We start from the raw sequence: 27,032 nt of genomic DNA on the forward strand, positions 1-27,032 counted from the left end.
TCAAATAATGTCAAAAAATATTGCTTCAACACGGGTAATCTTTAGGCTGGCTTGAAAAATTATTTTCGTCACTAATTATAAATTTAAAGCTTTAAAAACAATATAGATTGAACATATCTATCCACACTTAAAAATCTTAAAAATTGACAGGCACCTGAAAATCTAAAAAATTGACGGTCCAAAAAATACATTACAAAATGCACCATTTTCAAGATTTAAAATCCACTTTTTCCTTTCATCTTGAAGTCGTAATGATTGATTTGAGCATTGTAACCTTTTTTATAACTAAGATAAATGATCTCATAGTATACCATCCCATTAGCCATTTAGAGAAATTTAAAGTTAAAAGCGCAAAGTAATCCATGCTACATATATGCTACATAGATTATTGGATTTTGTATTGTTCACTAGCACCTCTCAAGCTATTTATTATCATCGTACTAGCATTTTGTAATTCCTCTTCTCAAATCCTGTCTCCAATTCTTTGCAGTTGAGCATGAACGCAACCCCACCATCCTATATGGACATCAGACGGTTGAGATGGTGCTCACTTATGTAGGAAACCTAAAATGCAACCCCTAACAAAATGGGATTGTCCACTGCAAGACTATATGCTATTGATATAGGGAGATTACAATCACTCGTAACCATTAGAAGTCAAATTCGATGGCTATCATAAAGTTCGAAAAATTTTATTTTGGATTTGGAGCCCTGATATACTTACCACCACGCAATTTAAAATCTGCCGGACAAGAGTGATTGTGTACTAAAAATAAATAAAAAGTCTCTTTGTACACTTCTATAAAAATAAATCGTTTCTATTCACGTGTGAGAGAGAGAGACCAGAAACAGCCAGGGCAGGCATCAAAGTGCAATTCTCAAGGCTTCCTTTGCTTCTTTTGGAAGCCTTTTATGGTACACAACGCCCATATGAATCATAAAAATGGGACTTTTCACAGTAATTATGAACCTGTTCTTATTCGAAAAAAGTATGAACATTCCTGACACGATACATCTCGCTGCATGTTTCTCTCTCATCCAAAGTTGATAAACCTGTTCACCGATGCTTGCAGAACTGGTAGATGAGAAAGCTGGGCTCCTCCGAACCATGCTTTTGCCAATAAAATGACTCGTCCCTTTATGATTTCTCTCCTTCCAAAACAGTCAAGCCTTTACCGTGGATTGTCTGTGATCTGATCCATCTGTATATTTTCATACGATAATTCTTCTCAATGGTGAACAATGACCGGCCTTATGAAATTGGCATCCCCTGTTTCCATGGAGAAAGATACAAGAGTATAAATTAAGGCCAAAGCAACATTAAAAAAAAAAAAAAAAGTTATTAACTTCAAACGAATGTTAAAAATACGTTTGACATATCTAATAAAACTTGCAAGAGAAACAGGAAACATGTCCCTTTGTGTGTAACACTATGATTTCCAGTTTAACATTATGATCATCTGGAGCAAGAATTGCCAGGGAAGATGACTACGGTTCAAGCAGGATTTTGTTAACGTGTTACCGGTTGCCTTTCAGATTAATACATTTCAAGCAGGTTTTTCTTTGAGTGTTACCGATTGCCTTTCAGATTAATACACATTGCACACAACTGAAATTGACCTAAATGTGGACGTAGGATTTACAGGGTTTGAAAAAGGTCAATGAGGTCCACCTTACCTACATGAATTGCGAGTCGATCTACATATCAGCTGTTTTGCTGGAATTCAGACTGGTTTATTGTTTTTCTAGCAAAGCATAGTCGATTGTTCAACAAAAACAGTTTGCTGACTGATGACTGGTTTACAAAGATGATACCTAAACACAAAAATATGGTCAATACACCCTAAAGTCCCATCCACAAGTCTCTCTCTCTCTCTCTCTCTCTCTCTCTCACACACACACACACACACACAAATGCGCAAACACACATTCACATCACAGCCAAACTGCAACTTACCCTTGTCATTTTCTTTCTCAGTTTGACCATTTTGCCATCCTTGTAGATTTATCATACCATTTCTCTCTATTTTTCCTGCACCCTTCCTTAAAAACTTCTTGCCCCCTGGCTACACAACCATATGCCCATGTCATTAATCATACAACTTTTGGAAAAGGTTGTGGTTATGAGTGTCTCATTGTTTTGTTATTAATGACAGTGTTAGGGGGAGTGTTGGGGTAAGCGGGGCCGGTGGATTGACTAACTGAAATGGAATTCATTAATTATGTTGAATTTCTTTTTCTCTTTCAGCTGACAAATCTCACAAAATTGAAGATATATACAAATCATTGCTAAAAGGTATTCCACTACAGAGGAAGATTTTAGAGCACCCATGAAAGTACTTCATGGGATGACTTCTTAGTGAGAACCGATTCAAGATATTTTGGTGGCAGAGACTGAAAGCGCCCTGGTAACAAGAAAGTGATGATTTATACATTAACCAGGATCACAAAACATTCCAGTAACCATCAATTGGAATGAACTTAGCTTCTTAAGGGATATCTCAAAAGCAACTATGGTTTTTCCTAAAGAGAAAATTCAGTGGAATAAGTCATGGATAAATTAATACAAGACTAGACACTGAACCAGGAAGTCATTGGTATGGTTTATTGATGGTCAGACCAGACCAGTAGGACTAGACAAAACCCTAAATTTCCCTCAAAACTACATTAAGAAATCCAATCTTTTTAAGGTCCAATTTTTCACTGGACCAAACTGGTATGGAGTCAGGTCTTGGTCTGGGTAGATACATCTAAACATTTGGTCTTACTTTTGGGGACGAGGACAGTTGATTCGATGTTTCACAAAGTTTTTGAAGGAAACCTGTGGTAAAGAAGACAAGTGCAGCACTTATCCTCATTTTAAAGAATGGTGTGTAAATTATTAGGCCTTCTATCAAGCAACATGGTTATGGTGTCTTCCTAGAATTCTGGACATAAATATAGAACGAGTATCCTATTCACCACAAAGGTAAATCTATATTATTTGCACTATATAGTGCATGGACATAATTTTATTAGATTATGTACAATTATATAAGAAGTAACCAAAAACTTCTTTGCATATAGTTGCTACATAGTTCTATTTCTTTTGGGTAGTTCAGTGATTGGAAGCAAAACATATTTATCTTGGTTAGTTCAGTGTTCGGAAGCAAACATGAGATGTAGTGTTGCAAACATCAACTGCTATCCACTTGCCCAAGACTAAAATTTATATCGAAGGAGTGGGGGATTTGAACCCCAAACCTTGCAATAGATGTCAAACATAATATACAGATATATTATTTGTCTTTATTGTCTTAGTTATATGCTAAATATAAATTATATTATATAGTGTACAGAAACAAAGATATATTACATATCTCTATTGTGTTAGTTGTATGTTAAATATATACTAACTTATATAGTGTACGGAAACATACATACATTTGAAAACAAATAAAGACATGCACACATCTAAGTTCAAAAATCTCCGAAGTTGATCATCAAATCCTTTAGTGCCAACTTAAAAGTTATCCATATTCAAAGCTGAATGCTACAAACAGCAAAGGATATCCAAAGACAGGTTTCTATTTTTGATAAATAGGTCTTTCAGAAGACAAAGTCATGAACGGGAAAAAGGGATGGTAATTTTTTATCATGAGGACACAAGCGTCGGCCTTGTGCATACAGGATTCAACATTTCAACTTTTCTCAAGAAGTTGGTCTAAGAACAAGATACAAACTAGTCCTGGATTTACAGGAAAATATCAACTCGAAATACAAAAAAAATAATAGTGTTAAAGCTGGATTTGCATCCAATAGAAGGAAGATAACAAAAAATTACCAATCAAGGTTCTCATTCAAGCGCAAAAGTTGTTAAAAAATTTATACAAGTTGATAATGCATTACAGGGAACAGATGTCAGACAAGGGCAAATAATGTAAAAAATGAGTATAGAATATTAACAGTTATTCAAGAAATCCAGAAGACCCATAGGATGAAATGCAACAATTCCATAGGATAAGTACATTCAACGACCTCTTCATCAAAATTATCATTCCAAGAGAGTGTAATGAGAGAGATTTAAGGTTGACATTTTAACCCAAGTTTACTCACCTGTTCCATGCCAAGATTGACATTCATCTTGGTGGCGGGTTTACAGTCCTTGGTTAAGACTTCAAATCCAGCTGCTGTCTTTTCTAATGTATCGAAAGACCTCTTGTTGGGATCACTAACAGGATCATGACTCTCAGGATTGATTGACAAGAAACTAAATCTCATTCCACCAGTATGATGCCCCTCTTCTAAAGGAAACTCCAGCTGTTTCTCCACTGATCTAGCATTACTTTTACGTTTTGGCTTCAAATAGTATGGTGAAGAAGTGAAAAGGGATGTTCCACTAAAAGCATTGTATCCACCATCACAATCTTCTGGTGTAGTCTCACCTGGTCCAGACCCCAATCTTTGATCACTACATTCACTTGCAATTTTAGCTTCAGGAGTACACGAACCAGATGGTGTTTCTATGCAATTGGTGGATCCTCGAGTTCCATTCAAACGTACAGGTGAAGAAGAAGCTCCCCTTGACCTCTTCCTTAAAATGGATGGGGTATTTGTAAAACTCTTAGCAGCACTCCTCAATATTGACTCAGGACTGCTGTCACTAATAGCAGCACGCTTCAAATGACTTGGCGTACGCGAAATAGTGGGTGAGTTTATATTCCGAGGGCTGTACAAGTGTTGAATACAACTGTCTGTATTCAATATCTCACTGATGATAGGAATATCGAAATCTGTCAATCGAGGGGGCTCATAATATAATGGGCCCAAGTTTGGATTATCAGAAGGTAACAATGGTGTAGAAACTTTTTCAAACGTACCAGTTTCACTGTTTCCAAAACTCTTTGACATTATACTTGAGTTTGATTTCTTGCATCCATTCCTTGTTTGGGAATTCAATCTAATGAAGTCAGATCGTGGGGTTGCATCAAGAGGCACTTTTCCCATGGAATTTGCAGCAGAAATTGGTGTTCTAGAACAACCCAATTGTTCTTTTTGTTCTCCCTCAATTTGCAAATCCACTGTCTGAGAAGCACGTTGTGTAGTTCCAGATATTACAGAAGCATTGGAGCACATTTGCATGCTTGGTTTTATATCTGGTTTCAAATCCAACTGTTGACTGCAAGAAGCAGATGATTTTCCATTCACTGGTCTTGATGAAACTTTATCGCCATTTTGGGCAATTGTTTTCTGACACTGTGGAAGCTGCCCAGTCGCCAGATACACATCCAACTTCTTTTTTAAGTAGCTATTCCAGTGATTCTTTATTGAATTATCCGTCCTGGATACATGAAGACATTTTTGTAAGCACAAAGTGTTTTCGATTCAGGTGTTACCAAAACAAGATAAACTTCCACCATGATAAAGATTGGGGAACAAGTTAGCAAGGAATAAGCAACTATAGAATACAAAGAAACAGCATTCAAGTTGGCCATAACAGAAACCACATACTAGGTGCTAGTCAGAAAAAACAACTGCTCACATTCGGACAAAATAAGGATAATTACCGCCACATAAGGTTACTATATGCATTATTAAATGCCGAATCCATTGTTTTCTCCACTGCTATGAATTGCTGGTTACGTTCTAATTACCAAGTCGTACACCGCATGGTCCTTTGACTAGTCAAGATAATTCTTACGGGCCTTTTGACCTAATCAATACAGTCCTTTAATGACTCCCTTTATGACGATCCATGTCCCAAGGTCACAAGGCGAACCGGGAGGGGAAGGCCAACGTATTGAAGGATTTTATTTTTAGTTTGCCACTCTTTTTACAGTCTCATAGTGATTTCTACTGTTTTAATTAAAGTTAGGGGTAGTGTGGGGACCTTTTATGTTTTAATTCAAGTGAAGGGGCTTATGGGGTATTTTTATAACTTTAAGTTAAGTGGGGGGTAGTTTTGGTCCTTCTTTTTCACTATAATTTAACAATTTGATATAACTTTTTAAGTTTTAGGTTTTCTTTGACACTGTTAGGATGAGAACAGTAAAAACAAGGTGTGAACAGTAACACCAGGCCCTATCTAGTGTTTTGGGTCTTTTTTTTGTGCAAGAGAAGCTAGGGCTCCCCTCAAATCTGACTTATTTTGAAGGTGTATTAAATTTTGTTTACCTATTTTCTCTATTTTCCTACTCAATTGGCATCAGAGCCTAGGTTTTTTTCAGTAACAAAGCTGAGAATCTACAACCAAGTCCACGGTTTATTGATTTTAGGCTAAGTTTTTCCAACTCAGCTACGAAATTACTGTTTTAAGCTAGGCTTTTTTGGTTCTCTTCGTAAGTTTTGTGATTTCAGTGAACCTATGGCAGCAAGAAGTCGAGGCAGGATGAGATCAAGAGAGAGCGGGTCTGAGTCAAAAAATTCAGGAACTTACAAGGCGGCTTGCAGGCATTGATCGCAGGCAAGATGAAGTTTTTTTTCATCCAAGATGATGTTGAGTACAACCTTTTTCATGATCATGCTCCACGAGACGAGTCGAGTGAAGAGGAATATGATTAGAGGCATAGCCGGCATTCAAAAACCATGGATCTAATAGTAGATATTCCTAATTTTGTAGGAAAGTCAAAGCCTGATGACTTCATAAACCGGTTAGGCATAGTAGAGGGTCTTTGATTACAAGGATGTCCCAGAGATATGAAAAGGTTAAAATTATTGCCATTAAATGAAGAAAGGTGCTTTGGTATAGTGGGAACAACTGCGACCAAGGTGAGAAAGAATGGGAAAACCTAAAATTGTGTCATGGGAGACTCTCCCTGAAAATTATTTACAAAAGAAGCATGTGATGCGCCAAGGATATAGGTCGGTGAATGAATACGTAGATGAGTTTTGCCTTTTAACTGCCGATAGTGATGTGATCAAGCGAAAGGAGCAGTCCATTGCCTGTGAATGGACTGCGCCAATTAACTCGAGATATGGTAGTTTTGCAACGGACCCATGATGAGGTCTATAACTTTGCAAAGTGGGTTGAAACTCAACAGAAACGACCCTCGAACAGGTGGGGTGAGGGTGTGAGTGATGAGAGGAACAGGGCAGCAGCTAATGTTAGTGATTTGGAAAGAAAAGGCAACGTGATGGGTGTTGGTTTGACATCTCGCACTACTGGAACAACCAACCAGTAAGGTGCCTTGGACCAATGAGGGGTTGTTTCAAGAGTCCAGTGACCCAAGTGCTAAAAGTGTTCACGCATAGGGCATGTCTCATCACAATGACCAACTCACAAGTACGATAACCTTTCTGAGTTCCATGATTAGGGCAACAAGCAATCTTGTAAAGGTGATCCCATCTATGATGAACCGGTAGATGAAGAGGACCCGGAAGAGACCTATAGTCCTCATGGGGAGGCCATTGGTGATCCGGAGCTGCATGATTACACCTCAGGTCGTGGAGGAAAGTGATTGGTTGCACAGAAACATATTTCATACACACAGTCTCGCATAAGGGTAAAAGTGTAATCTAATCATCGATGGAGAGAGTTGCGAACATATAGTTTCTCAGGAGATGGTTGACAAGCTTATGCTAAAGACGGACATCCAAAGCCTTATAAAATTTGTGTGGCTTGAGAAGGGTGTTGAGGTAACTATTTCTAAACGATGCCTTTTTCTTATTTCATTGGAAAAACATACACCAAGATAAAATACAAAGAGATATAGTGCCTAAGGACTCCTGCCATTTGTTGCTAACGAGACCCTGGTAGTATGACACGCGCACCACTCATGATGGTTTCCAAAACACTTACGACTTTGTCAAGGATGGAGTTAAAAGTCAATCTGGGACCCTCTAGTATGGAAAGTGCTTCAAAATCAGAAGAGGGCACTAATCTCTTATTTTTTACGGAGTTCACAGGGTATTTCAAGGAGTCGGGTGTGTTGTATGCTGTGGTGCCAGTTTTTGAAGCTTTTGTGGTGCCAGTTGAAGAAAAGACTCATTAGTTCAAGTCCTCCTAAGCTCAAGGAGAGTATGAGCCCATGTGCAGACACCCAAGAAAGATGATTCATGTCATTTTTATGTGGACAACATGGCGATTAATAACCATTTTTTGATACCGTGCTTGGATGATATGTTTGACATGGTGGGGGCTATGATTTTGTCTAAAATAGGCTTGAGAAGTTGTTACCATCAAATCAGAATCAGGCTGGATGATGAATGGAAAGACAATGTTTCAGACATGAGAGGGACTGTATGGTAGCTGGCTATTTCGGTTGTCAAATGCACCTAGCAGCTTTATGAAGCTCATGAGCCAAGCCTTTAAGCCATATACAAAGAAAGTTTGTGGCAGTATATTTTGATAATATCCTCACATACAGCACCAATGAAGGACAGCATATGGACCATCTAAGGCTCGAGTTGGAGCTATAACGAGGGAAGCAGCTGTATGCAAATTTGCAGAAGTGTAAATTCATGACCAATAGTTTGATTTTCATCAGTTTCATGGCATCAGCTAGGGCAATCAAGGTGGATAAGAGAAAGGTAGCAGCAATAAGAGAATGGCCCATTCCTACATCGGTCCACAACATGGGCAGTTTCCATGGGTTGGCCACTTTTTATTGACGGTTCATTACAGGATTCAGCACCATCATAGCACCACTCACTAATTTCAAATGGACCACTAAAGTACAAAGGAGCTCGGAGAGGATCAAGCAAGCTATAATTGAGGCACCCACATTACCATGGCTAGACTTATTAAGAAGTTTGAGCTAGAATGTGATGCCTGGTATGTTGGTATTGTAGCTGTTTTGAGCCAGGAGGGCAGATCATATTTCAGAGAAAATTTGAATGATACACGCTGACGGTACTCCACATATGACGTGGAATTTTATGCAATCATTTAGGCTTTAAGATGCTGGCATCATTATCTCAAACAACAGGATTTTCTTTTATTTTCAGATCATGAGGCGCTGAAGTATATTAATGGGCAGCATAATCTGAATAGCCGATAATGGAGCTGGGTTATGTAGGTAGGTAGGCAATCAATGTAAAACTTTGCGAGAACTTATCATGAATCTTGATGATGATGATAAGCTGAATAGCCTGTATGCTAGGTGGATGGCACATTTGCAAGAGTTCAACTTCATGATTCTTCACAAGGCTGCAACTCAGAAAAAAATCGCAGATGCCTTGAGTCAGGGAGCATCACTTTTGACCACTATCGCAGCCATGTGATGAGGTTTGGGCAACTGCATGATTTGTGTGCTGATGATGATGATTTTGGAGAGATTTGGGTGCAATGCCAAGGTGGAATTGCAGGAGACTATTTAGTATAGTATGGGTTTCTCTTTAAATGGAATCAATTATGCAAATCCTGTTGGCTCTCTTTGAGAGGTCCTTGTTTAAGAGCTACATTGGAGGGGGGGCTTGGGCGACACTTTCGGTGACACAAAACCATTGCAATGGTGGAGTCTAAGTATTAGTGCCCAAATTTAGGCGAGATGTGGCTAGGCATGTGGAGAGGTGCAAAGTGTCTCAAGTTGCAAAGGAAAAGCACCAAACACCGATTATATTCTCCACTTCCCATTCCCGGTGCACCACGGGAAGATGTTAACATGGACTTTGTGTTGGGTCTTCCGCGGACTCAACGAGGTATGGATTGACATGTTTTGAAAGATGGCCCACTTCAAAGAAGACACTACATGGAACTCATGTGGCCAATTTATATTTCTATGAGGTGGTGAGACTTCATGGGATTCCCAAAACAATTACATTGGAAAGGGATACCAAGTTCTCAGCCACTTTTGGGGAACATTATGGCACAAGATGAATACCAAGCTACAGCTCAATAATGCTGATCATCCACATACTAATGGTCAAACTAAGGTGTTTAGCCGAACGCTTGGAAACCTACTTCAGAGCGTAGTGGGTGACAATAAGAGACAGTGGGACTTACCTTTGCAACATGCCGAGTTCGCTTACAACAGTTTCCTTCAGTAGGTCAAATGGTACGAGCCCATTTGAGGTTGTTTATGGGCGGAATCCTCGTACGTTGGACTTGACTCTTCGACCAGCTAATGGTGAGGACAATTCGATACTGACAGTACGATTGAGACATGAAAGATGTTTATAACCATATTCGAACTAATTCTGAGATTGCCACTACCAAGTACAAGGAGGGTGATAAAAATAAGTGATTCAAAGAGCCTCAAGTGGATGATTTGGTGATGGTTTAACTGCGCAAAAATAAGAATCTTGTAGGCAAATACAACAAGATGAATAACAGGAAGACCGAACCGTTTCGGGTGTTGAAGAAGATGGGGAGCAATGCCTATAAGATGGACCTTCCAATTAAGATTAAGACCTCAAATGCATTTAATGTTATTGAATTTTTTGAGTACCACAGAACTGAAGTAGCAGTAGAAGAGCCGAACTCGAGGTCACGATCTTCCCAACCAAGGAAGAATGATGCACCGGACAGTTCTTCGACTAGTCAAAACAGTTCTCATGGGCCTTTTAACCCAATAAATGCACCCTTTGATGATCCCCATTATGAGGATCCACATCCTAAGGTCGCAAGGAGATCCAGAAGGGAAAAGCCAACTTTTTGGACGATTTCATTATTTTTTACAGTCTCTTAGTGATTTCTAGTGTTTTGATTAAAGTTAGGGGTAATTTGGGGACCTTTTATGCTTTGATTTAAGTGAAGGAAATCATGAGGTATTTTTATAATGTTTTACTTAAATGGGGTGCAGTTTTGGCTCTTTTTTATTATAATTTTTTAAAAAAAAGGCCTGGGGTGTTAGGATTTCGAACACTTTTGGGAAGTGAACAACAAAAAAAAGACATGAACAGTAAAACCATATCCTTTCTAGGGTATCGAGGTCTCTTCTTTGTGCAAAGAAAGTTAGGTCCACTCAAATCAACTGTTTTTGCGGTTTATTGAATTGTTTTTGCCTCTTTTCTCTATTTTTTCCTACATCATTGAGGTTTAGAGAATTTCGAAACCATTGATGTAGTTAAAATACATCACAAAAACAAATAAATGTCCTAGACGGCACAATGATGCCATAGAGAAATAAATAAAGAACAGTTGAAGCAGAACAAAAGGAGGACTCACAAACATTGCAAGAGCTCAGGCTTTCAGATCAAGAAGTGCTAGACATAATAAAAGCATCCAAACATCCATTTCCATTTCTTTTAAGAAATACTGCTCAAAATTGAGTTATATAGTAGATTTCAACAACATATACATGTTTTTAAGTTGACAAACTTAGATTTTGCACATGCAGCTCACACATCGATTTATATGCTAGTAATACATCATAGTCCCATTCCCAGTGAGGGAGGCTGAAGATCAACCATAGTTTGCAGTGGCAGACAAACCACTAGGGTACCGCTAATCTCCACCACCCTAGTTGGGAAGGAATAGTGAATATTGGTGTCTCATATACGATAATCCACTGGTGTATGGTATACTTTCCTGATACTTTAGACCTTAATGCCACTTGGTTCCTACAAGGTCGGTTAATATACATCTATGTCTATATATTTGTTTCAAGTTCATGACCAATTGGGGTTATGCCTCTTTCCCAATGTTTAATAATTGAACTCAACAGAACAATTGGGGTTATGCCTCTTTCCCCATGTTTAATAATTGAACTCGACAAGGGACTCAGCCAAGCCCTGTGGCTTCAACTTAGGACTCAGACTACATTAGGATTGCCCAACATTTCAAATTTTTAAAACAATGAAAACGTAAAACAATAAAGAAATAGCTAAGGAACCTCCTCTCCATATTCCACTACCCCTTCCCGCCCAACAACACACATGTATGTGCGTGCGCACGCACACAAACAATAGTTAAGGCCACAGGCCACCAGAAACAGAGAAAATGCACTTAACACAGAAATCAGTTGAGTTTATAGGCTTACGAGACTCGGTAATGTCTCAGAGTCTCGCCAGCTTTTAGTTAGTCTTGTCATGAGATTCAATACAAATGAGCGAATTTTAGCTTCCAAGGAGGGCCATACATTACCCCCGGCCCACGTGGACTGGCATGTATGATCAATTGGCGGGAAGGGGAGGGTGGAAGATTGTGCTATTGTCACTACGAGCATAACCTCTGGCATCCCTGGGGAAGGGAAGGGAAGGGAAGGGGTTTGTGCCCCCCATGTATTTTGTTACCATGAACATAAACTCCCCCATCCCCCCAAGACTAAAGTCAGAAGGAAGTGCAACCATTTCTGCAAGTGAATGAGTTCAAAGAACAATCTCAGGATTTGTAAGTGCTTTATCTTAAGACTCAATAGGAAACATTTTGGTGATAATATTAGAAGACTTTATGTCCACTTTAGTGGACCCCACAATTCAAATTTAAATCCCAGTTGGGCATGTGGAAGTTCAAGGCACAGCAAGAGTGGGAATGGAAAGTGATAGCTAAATCCCTAAACTGAAGGGGTATCCACATGCACACGTACCAGCATGCATAAAAAACACAAACACACACACACACACGCACACACTGACACATATGAGCACGCACATACAACACACACACACACACACAAACACACTAGGAATGAGAGCAGAAAAGCAGTAAAGCCAAATCTCTTGCAAACTCGGGTGTTTGAATGCAAGATGGGGGCCGCCGCCCAGGCGGTCAGGGGTCCCAACTGCTTAGGCAGCTGGGCTGCCGCCGAACCTGAGCGGCCACTGTGTAAAAGGAGAGAAGAAGGGAGTATATGTTTTTTTTTTTTTTTTTTTTTTTTTTTTTAGGTAGTTATAAATCTGTGATTTTGCATTATAAACTATAGACAGTTATATAGAGACTTATATTTTCCAAACGTAGCCATAAATATATTATAAGGGTGCAGTTGGCATATGGATGCATCCGTAGCTGTAGAGGTAAGATGCACCTTCAAATTTTATCATGGTATATAATTTTGATGTAAAATGTTCTTAGGATTATCTCAAAATCAAATTATATCTAATTATAAAATTTTAAATTTCAAAAATGGTTAAAATCAAGTAGATCTATAGACATATGAAAATCTTGAAAATGGACGGTGTAGATAATATGTTGTAAAATGTACTATTTCTGAGACTTAAAATATTTCTATTTATGATGGTCATACATCTCGATGTCGAGATGATCGATCAAAGGGTTTTTCAACGCTAAAACTACCTTTTCCGCTGGATTTTTAAGGTGCATCCGTAGTTCTACATTATAAGGTTGCATCCTTATATAAACTTATTCCATATTATAATAACAAAAAAAAAAAAAGCAAACTAAAAAAACTTCACTCATGAAGCATAACACAATTTAAAGCCGACTAAAAATATATATTTCAAGAAATATCAAACTATAAAAAAAACATATCATCACAAATGCAAAGCCAAACTTCAAAAAATAAACACATGAAAATGACAAAAAGAACAAACACAACATAGCGCAATACTCACAATAAATACAAAACCCAAAACATAAACAATTGAATTTATTAACCTTGCAAAAACCCAATAGAACTAGGCTTCAATTGATCACTTTCGGTTGCCAAAGCTCTATTTTGCAACCTCATTAATCCCTAAAAAGTTTTCGGTGGCCATTCCGCAAGAAATCGAAAACTAAAAATTCGATTGTGATCTGTAGAAAGTTCCATTTTTAACAAAGAAAAATATTTTTTGGGACAAAATAGGTTGTTTAGGGTTTTAGGGGGCCAAAATGCCCGCCAAATACAATTTATCCCCTTTTTAAGGGGGGGAAGGGACATTTTTGCCCTTTTGCCGAGGCCCATTATCGGGCCTTCCCAAAAGGGCCCTAGGCGATTAGTTGGCCACCCAGAGCCATCGTCCCGCACTAGGCCGAAAATTCCCAATGCGGGACGGCGAGGCTTCCCAGCCACCTGGTCGAGGGGGGCGGCCAACTTTTTGAACATAGAATGTAGTATTGTCATTATCAATACAATACACTAGTATATGTAAAAAACTTATTTGTTATTGACATTCGTGCATATGTTCATCTACCTCAAAATATCATCTGAATACTTTTACTGAAGAAGGCTAGCAAACTCCACATAGTCATACACTATTTAGGCCAAACCATTGAGTCATACAAATCTGATATACACTTGGTAAAGTCTTGGCTGAGTTCACTCAGAACACGCCAAATCCATTTCTCAACTTGCAAAGCCAAATAAACTTGCACAAACCAGCAAGTCAACTAGAGGGTTTTAGAAGTTTTAATTATGTTGCGCACAGAGTAGGCTACTAAAGCAAATTGACAAATGTCTCAAAAATATCATTCATAGAACTAGGAAATCTTTTACCTTCTATGTGGCTATCAATTTATAAATATGATATTCAACATGCTGAAATAAACTCAGAAACTTAAGATCATTGGCAATTCCAGCCAAAAAATAATTTTTATGTGTGTATATTTTAAGCGCCATAGTCATGAAATGTAGATGTAGTTCAAGAGCTACTAAATTTGTCGATATAACTAGAAGTTAAGAAGCTATAACATAAAGAAAGTTTGGAAAATAACATCTCAGACTGATGCATGAACAATATTGCTATGGCAATGGAGTCATGAACTATACAATATGAAAGGGAAGCACCAACTGGAGCCAGTTCGCTTTAAATTTCATATCTGTCAACAAGTTGTACCTTCCAGGTAAAAACTTTGCTATTTCTGCCCATCTGTTCCCATAACTCTGGTGGGCACGAATGAGTGCCAGCTCTTCTTCAACTGTCCATGCATCTTTCTTTATTTCAGGGTTTAAATGATTATGCCACCTAGAAAATAATATAAAAATCATTATAGACTAAATATGGATTTAACCTACACAAGGCAATTTTCTAAAAGGTTCAGGAGAGAAATTAATGCTATATAATATGAAAAGATAAGTAGTCAGCTGGCCAAGAAACTTCGAAACAATGATATTTTACGATCATTTATAAATATTATACAAAACTGATTCTATGGAAATAAGGCACACATTGACGGTAGTCAATAGTATTTCAGCATATACCAATTTTTTATTTAGAATACAAAGAAGAGAGGTCATCAAAAAACACATGCTTGATGTATAATGCCACAGTTTTAACGACTTCTTTTAGCGTGTGCTTGCAAAGGATTAACAAAGCAACCAAATAATTTTGGTTCTTGTAGGTTCGCTGCTATATTCTAGTTCATAGAGTTCATTTGGAACGAGGGTCGAGGTTCTTTTCTTTCTTATTGTAGATAAGGATAAAAAAGTGGCATTTCTCTCATTTTTACGATGCTATGAGGGCTTGGAAATACGAGAGCTACTATGCCTTCTTCAACCATCATTCTTTTAACTAAATATGAAAGACCAAATCCAAGAACCCCGGACATGTGTCTGTTTATGTAAAACTCAAGCGGAATGATTCAATGTTCATACATTTGTACCACACTTACAGAAAAGTACAATGTCCCTGCATCAGAAGTTCACAAACAATCAGCTTAAGCATGTTCCTTCCATTCCACAAATCATAAATTGCAAGAAAATTATCTACCGTTAATTATTATTATTTTTAAGTCAATATCTTGAGTCTTGCCTGTTTATAGTTCCTTTAGAGCAGAAACCAGATTTTCACTAGAGATTTCATCAATAGTGAACAGCCATTCAATATCAGAACTGTACTGGACCGTGTGGACCCTGAACCAGTATTGAGCTGGAGTATATCTGGAACTGGTGTCCACACCAGATGGTGTGGACCCTGAACGAGTATTGAGGTGGAGTATATCCAGTTCGGCAAGTGGATTCGCCAGTTAGACCAGTCCAGACTGGACAGGACTTTGGCTATATTTTTGTCCTTTTTGCCAATTTATGGGAGCACAAACCAGCATTTGGTTTTTAGGGCTTAAAAGCGCATTATTTATAGAGAGAGAAAGAAAGGAAGAGAGAGGTAACACCAATGTGCAGGTAAATATCAGTAACATACAAGTGGCAGTTGACATATGCATAAAGAAGAGAAAACATGCACAGGAAACAGATCATCATCATCCGAGAATTATCCCAACTATTTGGAATCGACTATCCAGATTCATGCACAGGAAACAGATAAGGCGACTAAATCATCGAGATGCATATACATGGAAGTGCTGATGATTGATAGATTCATTACACTAGCAAAAATAAAAGAAAAAATAAAAACTTAATCCTTTTGTGACCATTAAAGAGCTAACTCAAGAAATTCAAAGTCCGAAAATCTCTCTACCTCTCCCGACATTGCTTGCCTATGCGACCTGGTAAAGACTGAGCTATAACAGACCACTTCTTTGCTCCATATTTTTCAACCAGTTTAATGATCATATCATCCTCCTGTATATCACATGTGATAGGAAAAAGAAACCTTGTGAGAATCATTTCAATTTGTAGAACTCATTCTTCAATGACCAATAATAAAGAAGCTCAGAGACTTTAAAAAGGGGAATGAAGAAGCATGAAGTTACACCTCTTTGGTCCATGGTCCCTTCACAAGCTCTGGATTGAGAACCTTTTGCCATCGATGTAAGCATTGAACTTCAGATCTATGTGGGAAATATGCAGCTGCAAGAGCAGTTAAGTTCAGACATATGCTGACATCGACAAACAACAATTGTACGGAAAGAAGTTATGCACTTGAATATATAGGGTTTTGAATCAACCCATCCATTACAGATAACAGATAATGAGAGTCGTCAGCTTTAAGTGATATAACTCAGTAAACAGCTAGCAATATTTTACGGACAAATTAGGAGTGTTGACTTGATATACGAAAATTAAAATATCCATAGCAATCCTCTCTACATGAGGTAATTGCAACTCAAATCATAGTTCAGAAACATTGGACTTCATTCAGATAAGCCTCATAATGGGGCTAAGGCCTGCTATAACTAGATTTGAGAACTCATAGTTGACATTAGTCAATAACTAATGTGCTAAGCACGATAGAAGAAGATGGTGGGCATTTGAGGAATTTTTCTGACTCAAAGCTCCAGACATGGCTCAACGACTAGGCCTATATATAGTGTTCTATCATTGAATAGCATATAGAAAGATAAACTAAGTATACAGAATGATAGTTCTCTCTCTCTCTCTCTCTCTCACACACACATAGACACACACACACACAAAGTTTCTTTTGACTTTTTCAATCCTAGAAAGATATTTTGTTCAGGAAAAAAAAAAAGTCAAGTATTTATTATCATTATCATTATCATTATTATTTTTTTTTTCTTGAAGAATATTTTTTGGGTTTGTTTGCTCTATTATATAAATTATACTGAAAGAATAAGACAATGGAAATGAATTACTTCAAAGATTGGATACACTAGAAGAAAGGGCAGGAGGTTTCAGGAACAAGGTTTCAAGAAGAAAACAGGGCCTCAATGATTTCAATCAGTACAATAAATATTATAGAATAACAAGTATTCTCCCAATAATCTAAAACCAGCGCATAATAGTTGTCAAAGACGATGTTTCCCAATTAAAAAAGCCCAAAAATAGAATGTGGTAAATAAGCTGCTAGCCACCTGGGCGCTTGCCCAGAATTAGGAACCATATTAATGAAGATTCTATCAACTATAGGAGAAAAGTCAAAAAACCCAGACCGTTTATTATAAAAACTGGTGAATGGGTGGGTCCCACCAGGTGATGTGGCAAGTCAGGCCGAACCAGGAGAATTCAGGGTTGAGCCTCAGAGTTTTGAAGCATGAGTCAAATATAACATAAAGCATTAGATGTTGTCCAACCCAATGAGGAAATAGTCACCTTATAAATCAATCATATAGCACAACGAGGGTACACTAAGATACTAGGAACCAAAGGTCATCCAAATTCTCAAAGGGGTGAGTGATCAATTTGTGATCTAAATTTTATATAATCCAATGTAACTCAGCATGTAATACACACTATCAATGTTCACTAAGTTTACTTGATAGTATTTACTAGCACATATATAGAATACCCAAATTCACTAAAATACTAGGAACCAAAGGTCATCCAAATTCTCAAAGGGGTGAGTGATCAATTTGTGATCTAAATTTTATATAATCCAATGTAACTCAGTGTGTAATACACACTATCAATGTTCACTAAGTTTACTTGATAGTATTTACTAGCACATATATAGAATGCCCAAATTCTTGCTCACTTGCTCTAGCATGTTTTTTCAGGCACTTAGGTGTCTTCAACGAAGATGTCTTGAACTGATGTGGCAATCTCAGTCAGATTTTTCTCTATCTGCTACAATAAAATTTTCTTCTTTTTCCCTTGGTCCTATTTTTCCTACCGATACATGGCTAAATTTGGATTCGGGATATTTTTAGTTATTTTTATATGTTTGATCATGTTTATGAGGGATTGTAACCCTTCATTGCCCAACTTCAAGAGAATTCTAGTCTCAACAATTTGTAAATCCTTAATGTGGGAGGCTCTAACGACGTGCTTTACTTTCTAGAGATCCAGGTTTATATTGAAGGAAACTCATGACAACAATACGTTTATATAAAATTAAACAATTTATACAATATCAGCATCATTTTCTTCCACAGATATCAGAAACATTAGAACCTTACAAGTAGAACATATATCGAATGACAAAGAAAATGACAACCCATCCACAAACAGAAATCACATAAAAGACCCATGTAGAAAATTGAGTAATCTTGTTAAAAACAACGAGACAAACAATGCACCTTAAAGCAATAAAAATGGATGAAACATAGGTATCTTGGTTTAAAATAGAATAACCTAAATAAAAATACTTCAGAAAAAAAATAACATTGATAAAAATATTCTCAACAGCAGCCATATCTAGCAAAATACTGCATCCACGTATTGAACCATTTGTAATTTGTTCTCTAGCTGTTGTACATGAAGGAGAATTGCAATAAGATAACCATGTAAACTTAATCTGAGATTCCGCCTTCAGATTATTAAATTTCAAGCATCATTAACAATAACACAACAATTACAAGATTCCTGATCTGTCAACAAGCAATCAGAGCCAGATCATTGGCTCAATCTTAGGTCACACATACAAACCAGGAGCACGTACTGTCATTTTCTCTGGTCCAGTCGGGTTGCCTTGGTTTGGATTTTGGTTAGATGTCACTTAACCTGAGTGACCCATAACTCTCTCTCTCTCTCTCTATCTCTCTCTCTCTCTCTCTCATACTCCAATTAACAGGAGCATACTACACACACTAGGGAGGATACTGCAGCAACACTCTCAAGTGAGCAAATCCAATGACCCTTTGTACGTGATACTGCACATTGAACATGGGAGGGAGCTACATATGGTCACCCAATACAGTCTTTACCAATAAGATACATCTCATGTGTATAGATTGGTTCACGTACCCAATCTCAATTATTCACATGCCAATCACTGGTGGATGCTCACTAGATGGCATGGCCACAATATGCTTCAGAATAAACATATGATAGTTTTCATATGACTATTTAGTTAGCAAGAAACCTATAAATCTGTGGCTCTACGCATGTATTGGTTTGCACATGTGCAGCACAGTGTTTGTACATGTCTATTATTGTTTTTACTTTTCAAATTTATAATTCATTTTCTAGTTATGTACTCATGTATTTGTTTACTCATCTACAAATTATGTATCAAGGGAATATATCTCTAAAATATAGGAGATAAATTCCAATTAGAAAACTTTATACTTCAATTAATCATAACGGAACTGATTTATTATAGTTGTGGACATCATCAACAATGTTTACATGCTGCAACAGTGAAATATGCCTCAAAAAATAAAAGAAATAAAAAAATCATAGTAGCAATTAAGATATATAGAAACATACCTATTTTCTTCCAGCTTTTTCCTTTGAAATAATTGACAGCATTCCTCAATATCTCATCCTGCAGAAAATTTGTCAGTAGTCAAGAACATATCCCATTCATTTAAAGAAAATATAGTTTTTTCCTTTGAAATAATTGACAGCATTCCTCAATATCTCATCCTGTAGAAAATTTGTCAGTATTCAAGAACATATCCCATTCGTTTAAAGAAAATATAGTTAGAAGATACACTTGTATTCTAAAAATAAAAACTGGAAGAGCTTTAAAAGTAAAAAGTACCACAGCATGTCAATGCAAAGAATACAGTAATGCCAAATAATTTTAAACAAAACAAAGCACCTTCTTCTAAAAATAAAGTTTTTTAAAATGGTGAATCCTTATGTTAATGTGCGTCAAATGCAAACATTGCCTAGCAGTCAAAAAAGTAGAAGAAAAAAAGAATAGGCCAATGCAATTTTACAATAAGAAAGATTTTGGCCAATGCCATTGTCCACTTTGAAGACAGTGCTTGCAAGATTTCAGTAAGAGTTCCAGTTAAACCTAGACATAAAATTTGTAAATAAAATTCAGATGAATACATCAGATGATAAGAGTGCCGATCTGCTAACCTCTTGGGGTGTCCAACCCCCCTTTGCACGCCTTATGGGACCACTAGCTCTCCTCCTACAGACAAAATTAGATGCACCTTAGCAAGGGAGATAGGGAAGAAGCTAACCACATAAAATTTTCTTCATCTAGATTCATGTTCCTGAATAAAGGGTCCTAGTTCCACTTTTTCAATTTGATGCACTTTTTTTTTCGTAACTTGGGAATGGAACTCTAGACGTCAGGTTGTGGCACCCACCACTCTGACCTCCTATTCTCATTTTTCAGTTAATGCACTTAACCAGAAAAAAAAAAATGAAAAAGTAAGGGATTCAATTAAATCACAGTAAACAGTATACAAAGCATGCAAATGAAGAGATCGTTAGAAAGTAATGACAATAATTCCTAACCAATTTAGAAAACCAATCAAAAGAATGAATTATCACACTGAAGTTCACATAGATAACATTCTAAATTGGCAGTATAAGGCATACTTATACATTAACTGAATACATGGATGAATAAAAGCTTGTGGAAAGACAGAAGCTGAAGCCCCTCTTTCAGGTCCTAGGTATTCACAATACATAAGGACTTCTGCCAATAATTTCCATTGGCCCAATTGAAACCCATTTTTCACAAGAAATGCAACATAATGAACTTTTGCAGCAACACAAAAAGGCATATGAATCTAGAAACCCAATTCCAACTATCAGAAATGAACATCATTGGTATCGAAAAGTAAAAATCTTGGTACCCTTGCATTTAGAAAATAAAAATAAAAATAAAGACAGGAGTAAATAGGGATATCAGTATGCATGAGCCTGCCATAAGTCCACATTGAAGGATAAGAAAATTGTCTTCCTTTTGGATTTCTCATCGCATATCTAGAAATTGGTAAATAGGTTCACTTTTTTGTTTTCTACTCTTTTTTTCGTGTTTCTTTTTTTTTTTTTTTTTTGACAGCGGAGTGGGGGGTAAGTTCAGTGGTAGGAACCAAAGTTCGGACGTAGTGTGGAAATTGTCAACCACTAGCCAATCAAGCCCAAGCCTAATTCTTAATAGGTTCCTTTTCAACTGTTAGAACTTTTTTATTCTTGCTAACTATCCCTTAATTTCTCTACTCCCTTTAAAAACTCTCTTGCTTACAAGCGTGTATATGGATTACTTTTGATGCACACATCGTGTCAAACATTAGATAACATTCAAAATGAAATAAATACCTCCAAAAAAATGAAGGCATGGAAAGACAGGTAGGCCACATTCACATGAGAAGATAGGTAGTTAGAACGAGTCTTGGCTTTGAGAGGGCAGAAAATACAGTATGACAAAAGCTAGGAGGATGAGTTTTCCCCATAGGGAGGATTTAGAGGCCTGACCACCAATGTTCGAAAATTCGGCCACTCGACAACCTAGGCGGCCGCCTAGGTGAAAAAAATTTCAAAATTCCTAGGCACAGTCTGGGTGGGTGCATTAGGCTTTTTTGCTTCTGGGCAGCGCCTAAGCACTATTGTCTGGGTGCCCACTTAGGCGGCACCCCGTGACAACTTGCGGGCAGCAGAAAAAACCCTTGGGTGAGGGTAAAATATGTAATTTTTTCCTCCTGAAAAGGGCGGAAAAGGGTTTTAGGGGGTATTCTAAACCCGCAATAGAAAATCTGTGTTCTTTAGGGTGAAAAAAGCCTCTCAAAAACCACTATTTTGTGATTTATCGAAAGATTAATAAAAAATTTATTTTTTTGATTTCTTCCCAAAACGAAGGTAATATAGTTCTTGGGTGGATTTGGAGCTTCTAATAGTTAATTTTGAGAACTTTTGGTGACCCAATAAACAAGATTTGCACTAACATCGTTTTGATTTTGATATTAAGTATTATCATATTTGAAAGAGAGTTTTGATTTTATTTTGCAACAACATATTATGTTATGAATCATGTGTTTTTTCTTTTACTTTTTTTTTCTTTTACGGTATATTTACATGTTTGTAGTTAAAAGATTGATTTGTTTGGTGATTTATTGATTTTTTCCCACTTGAACGATAAAATTGAGCATATATCGTATTCTTTTATGAATAATTGATTCCTTTTTTGTACAATGTGTCTTATTTTGATATTCTATTTTTTAGTTTTAGTTTATTTGATAAATAATTGATTATGTGATATCTCAATGGGTTAAGTCTCATGATCACGAGGAGTTTGGGGCTTTAAAATTGCCTTAAAAACTCCCTAAGGCTATAACCATGCCCTAAGAACTCCCCTATTTTTTATGTTTGGGGTGGGGGGGGGGCTTGATTTTGGTGAGGGCACCCTGTCCCTGGACGCCTGCCTAGGCAGTCGCCTGACCGCCTTGGCACCTGAATCCGTTTTTTTTTAACATTGCTGACCACATGCTAGAGAGAATATGTGTGAATATACAGATTATGGTTTTCATTGAGAGTGGGGTACGTTAACCTAGATGACAGTGTTGAACTATGTCCAAATGTCATATGTAGTGCGTGAATATGAACAGTACCCTAGGTGTATCTATAATAAATATCATATATTTATTATGGCAGTATTATAATATTTAATAGTATTATAATTATAAATAGTACACCAAAAGATGTATCTATAACAATTATCACATATCAATTGTAATCGCATTCACATTATATTTATGAAAACTTGAAGACAAAAGCCTTCAGAGAATTGCTACAAGATCTCTGCACCATAAAAATTATCATTAAACAGTTTCCAGAATCCTCTCCTTCAAAATCACAAAAAAAAAAACATGTAGGATAATGACTATATCCAAAAAGGTGAGATGTATCTAAAACAATTATCACATATCAATTTTAATCATATTATATTTATGAAAACTTGAAGACAAAATCCTTCAGATAATTGCTACAATATCTCTGCACCATAAAAATTATCATTAAACAGTTCCCAGAATCCTCTCCTTCAAAAGAAAAAAACAAAAAAACAAACCAAAAACAAAAAAAAATGTAGGATAATGACTATATCCAAAAAGGTGTTTAAAAAAGTAAAAATATTTCCATTAGGATTATAATTTTGTGGCAAAGCTATACTCCATGGCCATAGGGTTCAGGAGCTTCTGGATTCCAATTGATAGGAAGCAGGTTGCAAGAAAAAACATTCTTCAGTAATAATTATGGAAACATTAGATATTCGTGCTATTCAAGTATATCTCCCATGCAATGCACGAGATATTATCAGCAGCGACTCAACTGTAAGGTAGTCTTGGCATAAGAAAATCAACCAATTCTAATAAAACTATAAGAAAAGTAGCAAGATAATACTTAGATACCAGAAATACCAAAAGAACATAAAGCAGAATAAGAATTGGAGCATGCAAAGCCGACAATTTACAATGGGGACTGTTCATGTTGGGTTCAAGAGACTACCAATGTAGGTTCCTTCAACTAACAGAGATTAAAAAGTATACCAGTGCATCAAATTAGGAATGAAAAGTAGAATACTGCAAAACGTGGCCCAGAGCAGGTTTTCAAACACAATAGCCAGTCTCACCAAATATTGCACCTAAAGTAAATAACCATGTCAGCTCAACAATGAACAACAACAAGGGGTGAACTTCCATGGTGCCCCACATGCATGTAATAGAACAGAATAGAAACAAGAATGCCTTGAATCACGATCTCAGACCCACAAACAGTCTCACCCATAAAATTACACCCATTTAACCATATGAAACATAGACAAGATGCTCATCCTAGAGGCATATATCATTATACTCTTGACTTTTGCATCACTCATCATTGTCTCCTTCACAAGATTAGCACAAGCATCAAAAAAATAAAGAAATAAATAAAAAGATAGACCATGAGCAAGTTGGAAATCAGGACTGTCAAAATGGGGAGCAAACGTTTTTCCTTCAGTCCTTTAAGCGTGAGAACCAAAATAGGATTGTCTTGGATCCACCCATACAAACCTTGATTGTAGGGACAGCTTGTTTATGGTAGTAGTTGGGTGGGCTTACTATGTGAAGCCTTCTAACATAGGATCAATATGACTTAACGAATTAGGTAGTCCTACAATAAACTACCTAATTAGCAACTCAAACAACCCTAAAAAAGTAAAAACTAACTGGGCAAGTAAGTGGAATCCCATTAGAGAAGAAAAACCTACTTGACCTTCAACAAAAGACTAGTGAGGTTTGCAAGTTCTAAAACATACGAATTCTACAAGAAGAAAGCATATGATCACAAACACAATTATAGACTACTAACAGATTCACAAGCACAATTAGAGATTGGAAATATATATGTGATGACAACCAGAGATAGGAAATAGATAAAATAGTGAGAAAAAGGGTGATAAAATATTTTACCAGTGAGAAGGAGACGATGAAGTAGGGCTACACCGACATGAAGGCTTCTGTACACAAGAACAGTTGCCATCAGAAACCGAAGAGCTCGAAGTTGCAGCAGGTTGCTTGTTCTCTACACAGTCATGCTCAGTTTTCACGGCCACCATCTTCTCCTTTCTCGCTACAATCACATCTCGAAATCTCGAATTTCCTCATCCCAAACAACGCCCATATCTCTATTTGAAAACCAAAAACTCAATCACTGTCATGAGAATTCAAACCCAACCTCAAATTCAATGGAAAATTCCCAAACCCAACAACGAAAAATTTGACCCACAAAACCGACATCCCAAATGGAAACACCCCAAATCCACTGTCTCAAACAATAGTTTCTCCATCTGGAGGTAAGAATTTAAACAGATCCAAAGACCCCAAAACAAATAACTGAACAAACCAATAGTAATCTCAATCATTCATATCAACCCACATAGAAACCAAGAAGAAGAAAAACCCAATTACACAGAACATACACATGACAAGAAATTTTGGTGATAGAGAGAGAGTGAGAGAAAGCAGAGACAAAAGAATTGATTCGATTCAGAAATCGCAAACGGTAATACCTTCAGGTCCAGAAAATGGCGGGAAGAAGAGAGCTCAAAGCATAGACGATTACAGAAAGAAGCAAAGCCAAAACCTTCACAGAGGTGAGAGAGAGGGAGAGCAAAGGTTAGAGAGAAAGTGAAGGCCCTTGAAGATCGTTACATTCCTAGAGAGAGAGAGAGAGAGGGGCTTTAGAGGTTTAGAGAGAGAAAGTGACCGTAGGCGAAGAGAGAGGAAGAGACTAAAGGCTTTCGCAAGACGTTACGAGTCCCTTAGAGAGAGAAAGAGAGATTTGAAGAGAGAGGAAATGAGGAAGAGAGAGAGAGACGGCTCGGCCTACAGCCGTTAAGGATGGACGGAGATAAATATTCAGAGTAAGAATATTAGAGGGAAGGAAGAGAGAGGACAACCGTTAGATTAGGCTACGAGAGCACAGCCGTTGGATTAGACCACGTCGGGAACTTCTTTTAACAGCTCCCTGACGGTTTCCGTCATAGCAAAGTTTTGAACCTCAAACGGCCAACTCTCTCTATCGACCCCTTTAAACGGGGGGCCCACAACATTATCGCTAAACGTCGTGCATGTTTGAACATGATCGGCGCTCCTCTGGCCGTTGGATCTATGGAAGTTATTACCGAGTTGTGCACGCTTTAGTCGAGCACTGTCGGTGAAACGTGGCACTAGGGTGAATCGGTGGACGGCCAAGATTAAACGCCTTCTCTCGAAGCCATTTTTCTCTTCGTTTTTACAAATTTGAAACTTATATGTACGTTTGGCACGTGCGGAGGTATTTGCTTAGAGAAAGGAGGGAATGACAAGTTTTGGCGGGACGTTTTCATAGGGAGATTCTCTTTTTGAGCGCGTAATCCTACAGAGCACATTATACAGTTACTCCATCAGGTAAAAGAGCTACCTATAATGGCTTTTTTCTGTTTTTTTTTTGACATAGTTAACAAAGATTTCATTAGGAGAATGAAAGGAGTACAATTCAGGCTCAAGGAGAAAATACAAAAATGAAAGGAGAGGAAAATAAAAAGTTTATAAATTCTTAGCCAACCCACCTGCAAAAGAATTTCTTTCCATGTTAATTAAGGAAAAGACAAGATGTTTACCCCTGGGATGGGCCAGAAGTTAACCGTCCACCTCTAGGGGGCCAAAGAAGGGTTTGAACACCATCTTATCATATTTGAAGAGTCTCCTTCTATGATCAAGTGCAAATCATTAGCATAAACTTTGAGCACACAATATAACATATTGGAAGTTTTACATGTAAAGTCCATCCCACTTGGCCACTAGAGTCTCTTACCACTCCCTCAAAACCTGCCGTTATGGCATTTTGTTTCACATTGCCATCAAAATTAAGCTTATACCACCCAAATTGCGGAGGTAACCGTAATGGTGATTTAGTCACCCTGTATTTTATCATCTTCATTGAAGGCTGAAGTTCCTCTAGACGTCAGCAATGGAAACATTTTGGAATGGATCTGTAGCTCTAGCCCAATCTGAAATAGTCCTAAGGGAAAAAGTCGACCCTTTTTATAGAGCTCCAAGAGGCTGCCCATTTACTGTAGGAATGGTTCCATCTACTATAGGAGTGGTTACATGCACCACTAACTGTCACAAATTATATTTGCACCCTTATCTCGAAGGCAATTATTACAAGCCTCCAAGTCTTCAACGGTTAGTGACCGTTGGATGTCCCATACGTGTCACACTCACA

General features: G+C 37.4%; 1 protein-coding gene across 3 annotated transcripts; it reads right to left on the bottom strand.

Moving 5' to 3' along the window:
* Positions 1–773: 773 nt before the first annotated feature.
* MYB3R-5 (myb domain protein 3r-5) lies at positions 774–25,676 on the bottom strand. Of its 3 annotated transcripts, none has more exons than XM_020668485.2 (9): positions 25,333–25,676; positions 24,734–24,948; positions 20,412–20,466; positions 19,806–19,863; positions 16,450–16,544; positions 16,213–16,316; positions 14,635–14,763; positions 4,096–5,320; positions 774–1,270 (listed from the first exon to the last, which is right to left on the bottom strand). In XM_020668485.2, exons 2-9 carry the CDS (start codon positions 24,877–24,879, stop codon positions 1,253–1,255), a joined length of 1,830 nt encoding a protein of 609 aa, XP_020524144.1. In that variant the 5' UTR covers positions 24,880–24,948; positions 25,333–25,676; the 3' UTR covers positions 774–1,252. The 3 variants fall into 3 exon arrangements, with proteins under 3 accessions (XP_020524144.1, XP_020524145.1, XP_088729805.1); XM_020668486.2 differs by having other exon boundaries at positions 24,734–24,974; positions 25,333–25,669; XM_088873679.1 differs by lacking the exons at positions 24,734–24,948; positions 25,333–25,676 and adding an exon at positions 23,831–23,912.
* Positions 25,677–27,032: the final 1,356 nt, after the last annotated feature.

The sequence above is a fragment of the Amborella trichopoda genome, chromosome 8, assembly GCF_054954075.1.
Source record: "Amborella trichopoda isolate Santa Cruz 75 chromosome 8, AtrichopodaSantaCruz75HAP2 v2.0, whole genome shotgun sequence".
NCBI lineage: Eukaryota > Viridiplantae > Streptophyta > Magnoliopsida > Amborellales > Amborellaceae > Amborella > Amborella trichopoda.

Coding starts and splice junctions, on each gene's coding strand:
- MYB3R-5 (XM_020668485.2), bottom strand. CDS start 24,879: ATGGTGGCCGTGAAAACTGAGCATGACTGTGTAGAGAACAAGCAACCT. Junction 20,467..24,733: donor TCATCGTCTCCTTCTCACTG/GTAAAATATTTT, acceptor TTTTGTCTGTAG/GAGGAGAGCTAGTGGTCCCA. Junction 5,321..14,634: donor GCAAAGTTTTTACCTGGAAG/GTACAACTTGTT, acceptor TCATGTATCCAG/GACGGATAATTCAATAAAGA.